Source organism: Portunus trituberculatus, chromosome 9 (genome assembly GCF_017591435.1).
Source record: "Portunus trituberculatus isolate SZX2019 chromosome 9, ASM1759143v1, whole genome shotgun sequence".
Lineage (NCBI taxonomy): Eukaryota > Metazoa > Arthropoda > Malacostraca > Decapoda > Portunidae > Portunus > Portunus trituberculatus.
Genome location: NC_059263.1, coordinates 10,467,950 through 10,477,949, shown reverse-complemented (window position 1 = coordinate 10,477,949; position 10,000 = coordinate 10,467,950). Strand labels below are relative to the sequence as shown.

The 10,000-nt window shown below is 37.7% G+C and overlaps 1 protein-coding gene across 2 annotated transcripts in view; it reads left to right on the top strand.

The window, feature by feature from the left end:
* LOC123501380 (carbohydrate-responsive element-binding protein-like) overlaps positions 1–10,000 on the top strand; it is an 88,229-nt gene that overhangs the window by 36,548 nt on the left and 41,681 nt on the right. For both annotated transcript variants that reach the window (XM_045250192.1, XM_045250193.1), the window contains exon 4: positions 5,270–5,392. In XM_045250192.1, the coding sequence (XP_045106127.1) occupies positions 5,270–5,392 (123 nt within the window). The remainder of the gene's footprint in view (positions 1–5,269; positions 5,393–10,000) is intronic.

Below are 10,000 nucleotides of genomic sequence, written 5' to 3'. Positions count from 1 at the left end.
TAAGGCGAGGGTGGTGCGTCAGGATTCAGTCGTACCACTAAACACTCAAGCTTCCTCAAGGACCAGTTGTGCGTGGATCACGATTATACTGTACTGGCGAGAATCGTGTAAAATCTTTGAAAACCGTGGTCTTATATTTATCTATTTATTTGTTCATTTATTCATTTGTTTATTTGAATTAATGATGAGTAATTAACCTTAGAAAACGTTGATACTTTGATAACAGTACAATATTCAGACGCCACAGATGTGACCTCGTGTTGTAGTTGATCATCTTTCTTTTCAACGGTGCGTATATAACATGTCAACCCTTTTGCTGCGTTTTAGTACACATTTCCTTATTTGCCAATCATTCTAAGACATTACTTGTTCTTTGGTCATTTCAGTCCATAAAGCCGATAGAAATGGACAATCTAACCTATTCTTGTATTTCTCTTTCTTGTAGATGCTTATAAATATTTAATTTGTAACTTATTGTTGTTGCTAATTGTTTTGTACCGCTAGAATCTTGAAACCACCGTTGAAAACCTTCATAACTTTGAAAACCCTGGTAAATTTTAGTGCTATCCACAATGCTCAAACCTCACGGAGGCAACTTTTATAATCCATGACTTTAGTTGTTTGCTTATTTCGTATCGCTAGACTCATGAAAGCACCTTTGAAAAACTTGATAACGTTGACAAAAAAAAAAATAATAAAAAATGAAAGCCTGACAATACCCACAATTTCTAAACGCCAGATATAACTTCTTTATGCAAGGATGTTATCGATAGCACACACAAGTATACCGCAAAACTGTAGATAGAACTAGCACCATAGAAGCACCATTGAAAACCTTGACTTCCACCGCAGCCTCTTTGGTAGTGGGACCCAGTTTACAAGTTTACTGAATGGAAGTGTTGAATTATAAAGGAATGATTGGCTAATTGATTGAATTCACCGCTCGAAGATTACATAATTCTTGAAGTGAACTAGAGGATTGGGATGGAGGGGGGAAGGAGGGAGGAGGAGAAAGACAGGAAAAAAATAAGAATACAGTACGTAAAAATAAAGACAAATAATGGTAAAAATAAATATGAAAGGTGAAAAAAATATGTAAAGCTGAAGCGGGAAAAGTTTTGGAGAAAAGTTACGATAGAGTGATAGTTGAATAGATAGAAAATGGAAGATGCAGCAAAAAAAGAATGTGTGTAGTAACTGAATGAACGGTGAAGCTCAAGGTTTATAAAGTATGAGAGAGAGAGAGAGAGAGAGAGAGAGAGAGAGAGAGAGATTACGTAGATGGCTAATGCGTACTAGGTTTTTTTCTGATACCTTGCGTCGCCAACCTCTCTCTCTCTCTCTCTCTCTCTCTCTCTCTCTCTCTCTCTCTCTCTCTCTGTTGATGGGGGATGAATGACAAGGAGAGAGGATTATGAAGTTCGATAATTAAAGTTGAGAAAGAGAGAGAGAGAGAGAAAGAGAAAGTAATCAGTATTAAGTGAAATCGATTGAGCTATGCAAATTTCGGCTAGAGAGAGAGAGAGAGAGAGAGAGAGAGAGAGAGGCGTTTGTAGTGATAACCTCTATATTGCGAAAGATTCCTGGCGCCATACCTGTTCTGTGTAGTAGTAGGAGTAGGAGGAGGAGTAGGAGGAGGAGGAGGAGGAGGTATATCCAAACTACTCCATCTGTAGTGATCAATTAAAGTTACACGTGTTTTCGAAGATTTTTATACATTTATTTATATTCTGTTTATTTACTTCCCTTGTTTTACGGTTCAAGTGAAAAGGAACTAAATATTTACGTCATGAACTGAAAAATAGAAAAAAATAATTAGAGAACCCGCTACTCATCTCTAGTCTTTTAAAATAGGAGAGAGAGAGAGAGAGAGAGAGAGAGAGAGAGAGAGAGAGAGAGAGCAGAGTTTAAGCTAAAGGAAATGTGTTGGTGGCGGCGGTGGTGGTGGTGGTGGCAGTGGCGGCGGGGAAGAGGGCGTGCTTGTGGCGGCGTCTCTCATAGGACGAGCGGGAGGGGCGGGGAGGCGTTCTGTTCTTCCATTGGTTAACCGTACTGCACAGGTGGAGGTGCGGCCAGAGCTTTCCTTCCTCTCTCTCTCTCTCTCTCTCTCTCTCTCTCTCTCTCTCTCTTATTACCGATTCCTTCCTCAAACGCCACGTCATCTGACACACACACACACACACACACACACACACACACACTTGTTCATCAGCCTCATTCTAGGAACGCAGACAACCACGAAACTAGGAAAGTAAATAGATAGATAAACCGTTTGGAAATATGAGGATTCTGACTATCTAAACGGAGGCGACGCGATAACTTAATAGAGGAGCTGCTTATGGCAAGAGTGGTGGTAATGAACGGTCCTCGGGGAAAATAATGTGTACTGTATGTGTGAGGCATTGAACGGGTTTCCCCAACACACACACACACACACACACACACACACACACACACACATCGCTTTCCCCCGTTTAGAATGTTTGTTTTTGTTTTATTATTGTTTTTAAGAAGGGGGTATTTCTCTCTCTCTCTCTCTCTCTCTCTCTCTCTCTCTCTCTCTCTCTCTCTCTCTGGTCCACGTGAAGGGTTTTCTTGCTTGTATCCCGTTGCTGTGTTAGGGAAGAATGTGAAGGTTTTGTTGGTGTGTGTATCCGTGTATGGTGTGGTATGTAGTGTGTATGTCAGTGTTGTGTGTAGAGAATGTTTTGTTATTGGTAGTAGTAGTGGTAGTAGTAGTAGCAATTATTACTTTTATTATTGTTGTTAGTTTTACTGTTGCTTTTGTCTTTGTTATTATTGTTTTATTTTATTACTTTTTGTTATTATTATTGTTATTATTATTATTATTCATCATCATCATCATCATCATCATCATCATCATCATCATCATCGCCATCATCGTCATCATCATCATCATCATCATCATCATCGTTGTCATTTTCGTTATCATTGCATTGTATTCGTCGATCTTTTTTTTCAATTGACATACTGTCCTATCCTTGTCATGACCATCATTACTATCATCACCATCATTATCATCACTATCACCATTATTTTGTAGCTGTCAGCAGCAGTAGTGTCACCATTTCTTTAATCATAGTGTGTCATCATCAGTCATCACCACCGATGTTATTTATTGCCATCACCACCACCACTTCCTCCAGGTCAGTGGTTCCCAGACTTTTCCTGAGGGAGTACCACTCGCCGCGTGCCACCTGCTTCCAGAAAAACTCAGTTACAGCAAATATTAATTTATTCACAAGTAGAACACACACATGAACTAACAACAAGGAACACAACTCAATTTAATGTGAGGGATGCATCTGTTTCTTCTCCACCAGTTGATCAATGCCAGGTTATCTTTTGTAAGGCAATAATATATTTTTTTTTCTGAGAAGTGAATTATTTTGATTTAACTACAAATCACATGATCCCGAAAGTGCTCATGTACCACCTGGAAGGCCTTCGTGGACCACTAGTGGTACATGTACCATCGGTTGGGAACCACCGCTCTAAGTAAATCATTGATGTGTCATTGTTATCATCACCTCCCTTCTTTTTATTACAGGCATCATTATCATCACCATCACTTTTGCTCTTGATGTTACTTATATTATTATCATCACCATCAGCATCTTTACTGTTCACATTATGCGGGTCATCACTACTGTACTATTATCACTGTCATCACTACTCTACTATCATCACCGTCATCACTACTCTACTATCATCACCATCATCCTTACTATTAATATTACTTGCTTTACCATTATTGTCACCCTCACTATTATTAACTATTCTCCATGTCATCGTTTTGTCATCACCATCACTGCCTTTACTGTCCATATCCCCATGTCATCACCATCATTAGCGTCAGTTTTACCAATTTAATATTATCTGTCATTATCACCATCACCTTTATTACTATAACCAACATCAACACCAAGTCACCATCAATGATTAATCTTGTCAATGCCACTATCATCATCATCATCATTTATCTGTCATCATAAAAAATCTAAATCATTATCGCAATATTTTTATCACCTCACCCATGCTACAATTATTTCCTCCCAATACCATCATCATCACCACCACCATCATTATCGTCATCATGCATCAGCCATCTATCAAATTATCATCATTATCTGTCATTTTTCCCAGTCACCACCATCACCATCACCTTTATAATTTCCTTTCGCGATATAAAACTATCACCTTCATCATATTAACATTTTTCAACGACGATTTAAATTAACATGCTCAACATTTACGTATATCACTTTTTCATCATCATCATCATAATCATCATCATCATCATTATTATTATCACCACACGTTCTACAGTAATTTCCTTTCCCAATAACTAAAATCATCACCATCATTACTATCCCCACCACTCGTATCTCACCGTCATCGAAATCATACGTAGCCCTGTTTTTAATCATCACCACCACCACCACCACCACCCGTGCCTCATCATCGAAATCTACTCTTTTTTCTCTCATCACTATCACCACCCGTACCTCACCATCCTCGAAATCATACTCCTATTTCTTTAATCATCACCATCACCACCCGTGCCTCACCATCATCGAAATCACACTTTTTTTTTTTCCTCACCAACCACCACCACCATCACCACCACCACCCGTGCCTCACAAACATCGAAATCACACTCCTTTTCATCATCATCATCATCATCATCATCATCACCACCACCACCACCACCACCACCACCCGTGCCTCACCATCATCGAAATCACACTTTTTTTTTTTCTCACCAACCACCACCACCACCACCACCCGTGCCTCACAAACATCGAAATCACACTCCTTTTTCATCATCATCATCATCACCAGCCGTGCCCCACCATCATCGAAATCACACTTTTTTTTTTTTTTTTTTTTCTCACCAATCACCACCACCACCACCACCACCCGTGCCTCACAAACATCGAAATCACACTCCTTTTTCATCATCATCATCATCATCATCATCATCATCACCAGCCGTGCCTCACCATCATCGAAATCACACTTTTTTTTTTTCTCTCACCAACCATCACCACCACCACCACCACCACCACCCGTGCCTCACAAACATCGAAATCACACTCCTTTTTCATCATCATCACCACCACCACCACCCGTGCCTCACAAACATCGAAATCACACTCCTTTTTCATCATCATCACCACCACCACCATCATCATCATCATCATCATCATCACCAGCCGTGCCTCACCAGTCCCGCCCATTGCAGGCCATCGTGCTGGAGGGGAAGTACTGGAAGAGACAGATGGAGGCGGTGACGGCGGAGTACAAGAAGTGGAGGATCTATTACCGGAACAAGATATGCGGCAAGAACATTCTGGAGTCTGACTCGGTTGGTTCATTGTCTTCTTTAGATCACTTACTAAACTCTCTCTCTATCCCCACCCATTTTTGTTTATTTTTATTCTCACTCTTTCTATTTTATCTTATTTTTTTTTTATTTCGTTCTCGTTATTTATTTATTCATTTATTTATCTGGGTTTTTTTTTTTATTCTTTCACTCACTATTTTTTTTTTATTCTTTCACTCACTATTTTTCTTGTTTCATTTTTCTTTTCTCTTATTCACTTACTTCTTTTTTTTACTACTATACCTTTCTTTAACTCATCTCAATCACAATCTCTCATGTCGTTCTCTCTCTCTCTCTCTCTCTCTCTCTCTCTCTCTCTCTCTCTCTCTCTCTCTCTCTCTCTCTCTCTCTCTCTCTCTCTCTCTCTCTCTCTCTCTGCATGTCAAAGATTCCTCTCTTAATCTCTCCCTCTTTTCTTCTTCCCTCTCTCCTTCCTTCCCTCCCTTTGTCTCATTTCTTTGTCTCTTTGTCCCTTTGTTTCTCTCCCTCTTGTTCAGTATTAGTGTTCTGTACGGCACCACTGGCACACAGACAGAAATTAAACCTTACCATCTGTACTGTTGTGTTTGGCTCAGTTAACTTAGGGAGGTCAGTACAGGAAGGGAGAAAATGCTCGTCCACAGCAGGTGTTCCCTTTCTTCATAGTTATCAGTTAGTTTCTTCAGCATGATTAGTTAGAGTGGGTAGTCTGCCCCTAACCTAACCTACTGTAATGTAATGTAATCTAACCTAACCTAACCTAACCTAAATCTTTCTTTCCTTGTTCACTCTCTTTTTCCCTGATTCTCTCTCTCTCTCTCTCTCTCTCTCTCTCTCTCTCTCTCTCTCTCTCTCTCTCTCTGTTTATGTTCCTCCAGATTAATGTTTCCTTGATTTATTTTGTTTTTGTCCTTGTTATTTCCTAATCGTTCATTCTCACTCTCTCTTCCTTGTTTATTGTTTGTAGTTTGTCTCTTTCTTTTATTTGTTTATTCTTATTTTTCGTTCCATATTCATTCATTCTCATTCTCATTCCTCCTTGTTTCTCTCTCTTGCTAGTTTGTTCTTTCCTTTATTTGTTTTTAGTCATTTTTTTTCCTTATTATTCATTTTCACACTCTTCCTTGTTTCTATTTATCTAATTTTGTCATATCTTCCCTTTATCTGTTTATTCTTTTTCCTCTATTCATTCTTACTCTCTTCCTTACTTTTATCAGTAGCTTGTCCTTCCTTTTATTTGTTTTATTTTTTTTCATTCCTTATCATTAATTTCTATTTCTATTTCTATTTCTAGCCTTTTAATCTTTAATATGTCCTTCATTTCTTCTATTTATTTGCTCATCATTCTTTCCCGTCTCTTCCCGTGTTTTGTCTGGTCTTTCATGTTTGTTTCCATGTTGAGGGTGTCAATACAGAGGCTGTGGTGGTGGTGGTGTGGTGGCGGTAGTAGTGATGTGGTGGTGGAAGAGGGTTTAGTGGTGTTGTGGTGTGGTGGTAGATGGTGTAGTGGAGGATATAGTGCTGTGGTGGGGTTGTGGCAAATGGTGTGGTGGTGATCTAGTGGTGTAGTGTGTTGGTTTAGTGGTGTGGAGGATGGTGGTAGATGATGTAGTGGTGGTGTGGTGGGGTGGTGACAGAAGAAGTGGTGGTTTAGTGGTGTGGAGGATGGTGGCAGATGGTGTAGTGTTGGTGTGGTGATGGAGTGGTAGAAGGGGTATTGGTGGGGTGGTGTGGTGGTGGTGGTGGTGGAGCAACTCATCTACTTGGAGCTTTGTGAGTGAGCAGGGGAGATGAGGTGATGAGAAGGGTGTGACTTAATATTGATAGTGGTGTTAGATTCGTGGCTCCCATTTCTCCATGATTTTGTTGTTCTTTTTAAATTGAATGGATGAAAATGAAGCTGTTTGATATTTGTAGGGGTTTTAATTTCCTGCCTCTAATTCATTTATTTATTTTGTTTGTTTTATTTGTTTATTCTTTTTTTGCCAGTTTTGGGATTCTTTCTAATTGAGCAGATGAGATTGGTGCTGTGTATTATTCATTGATTTTAAATTCTTACCTCTTATTTGTTTATTTATTTATTTATTATTATTATTATTATTATTATTATTATTATTATTATTATTATTATTATTATTATTATTATTATTATTATTATTATTATTATTATTATTATTATTATTAATGTTTGTTTCATGATTCTTTCTAACTGAAGCAGAACCTAAAGGAGCTGATATTATTGCTTCATATTGTTCATTCATAGTGATTTGAGATTTCAACCTTATTTTTTTGCCATTGAACTAATAAGATTGATGATGCATAGTATTCATTCATAGTGCTTTAGATTCCTATCTCTTCCTTTCTTAGTCTCAGGATTCTTTTTAATTGAACTGGGAAGATGAACTGATTGTAAATTATTAATCAAGGAAAAGAAAAGCTTCATGATTCTTTTTGTCTGAACTGGGAGGATGAAGTGATTGAAATTTATTGGGCACATCAAATAAAGACTTAAAATTTAACATTGCCAAGTTTTCCTGTGCTTTTAACCTTAAGGACTGAAAGGACTGTATATGAGGAGGGACTCTGGTCTAAGATAACAAAAATGCTGGAAAAATGGGCCACCGGAGATGTTGACACTCAAAGTGTAATCAAACAGGCTATCCAAATTTTGAGCGAAATATTCTAAGTGACTTTGGATTTCTACCTTTTTATTGTTAGCACAGTAATGACTAGAAGAAATATATATATATATATATATATATATATATATATATATATATATATATATATATATATATATATATAATCACAAAAAAATTATCAGAGTACCTGGTGATGGCTTTGTCCCAATGTCTAAGGCACAGTAGTTTGCACCAGTTTGTCAGGGCTTCAGTTCCTGGCCAGGCTGTGTGTGAATCAAGCCTTTCACTGCCATCCAAAACGGTTAACACCACCAGCAGTTGTGCTTGAAATCTTTATTATAAGCATCAAGAAGAAAGAAAGGAATTAAAAGCAATATATATTTTGCAATTTCTTCCTAGTTTTAGGTTGGTGGTGGCTGTGGAACATGTCAAGACATTTCAGAGTAATTAGTAATTCAGGAAAGATGTAATGAATAGCAGTCATAGAGTTAAAGTATGAAATTTATAAAATGTCATATATTAAGTGGGTTCTGTTTCAGTTATTTTCTTCTTCCTTTCTTTCATGGTTATTCCTTAACAAATTTTTAATTGACATAGCAAGAATAATTTCCTAAAACTATCTCATGTTTAAAAAAAATATTATTTAAGAAAAAATCAGGAAGAGCAGCCTAATTTTGAACTATGCCACATACAGATCTATCTCCCCCATCTTGTGATTTTTCCAATGCTTCTGTGACACTCCAAGGGGTGGGCACAACAGCCTCAGATCTTACCCTTCTCTAAGATGTAGGAAACTTTAACTCATTCCTACCACTGCCAGGATTCTATAAGGAACATGGTGCAGTAGAGCAGTGTGTGTTTATTAGATGCTTGAGGTGACAGTGTGTGCTCAAATATAGATGAGTTGAAACATGGTGGAAGGAAAGAATAATTGAAAGGAGTCAGAGAATGGTTGTTGTAGTGGTGTGCTGATGAGTGTTATGGAAAGATTTAGGTGTTGTATGCTGTGTTGTGTTATTGAAAGGTTGTGTTTGTGGTGGGTGTTGGAGTGGTGTGATGATGGTGTTATGGAAAGATTTAGGTGTTATATGCTATGTGTTGTGTTATTGAAAGGTTGTGTCTGTTGTGAGTGTTGCAGTGGTGTGGTGATGGTGCTATGGAACAATTTAAGTGTTGTATGCATATATGTGTTGTGTTTGTGGTGAGTGTTGCAGTGGTGTGCTCATGGTGTGGTTTGGGTGTTGTATGGTATATCTGTTGTGTTATGTATATGGGGTGTATATGGGTGTTGTAGTGTTATGGGAAAAGTTTGGTGTTGTATTGTTGTATGTATTGGTCAGTGTTGTGTATAAAAGTGTTATAGTGTTGTATAATTTATTGTATATCTGTATTTTCTTTGGGGAACTTGATTTGTTACTATGGCAGAACTCTTTCATCTTTCCTCTCAGCTATTCACTCTTGCACTTCTCTTTCCCTCATTTTTTATAAGTTTTCATCTATTCCTTTCCATCTCTATCTTTACTCCCACATTCCTCAACTCTCATTCTTGCATCTATTATATTCTTCCCACATTTATTGTCTCAAACCTCAGATTCTTTCATTTTTATCAGTCTTATTTATTCTCATCTTCCTCTTTTTCTTGTTTCTTTCTCTTCACTTCTTACTCATCTTGATCTATTAATTTCTTCATCCTTTTGTTTTTCTTTCTCTTATTCCAACACTCTTATTTCAATGATGTTCTTTCTCATTTTCCTTTTGTCTTCTTTCTCTTATCCTCTTGATCTTGTCTCTCCCTCTTCACATGTTTTATTCATCCTTGTCTCTCTTCCTTTGTCTTCTTTTTCTGTATTCTAACTCATTCATATTTCATTCATGTCTTCTTTTATTCTTCTTTGTCTTCTTTCTCTCTTTCAACTCCTCCCACTCATATTTCCCTGATCTTCTCATTTACTCTCCTTTCTTCCTCTTT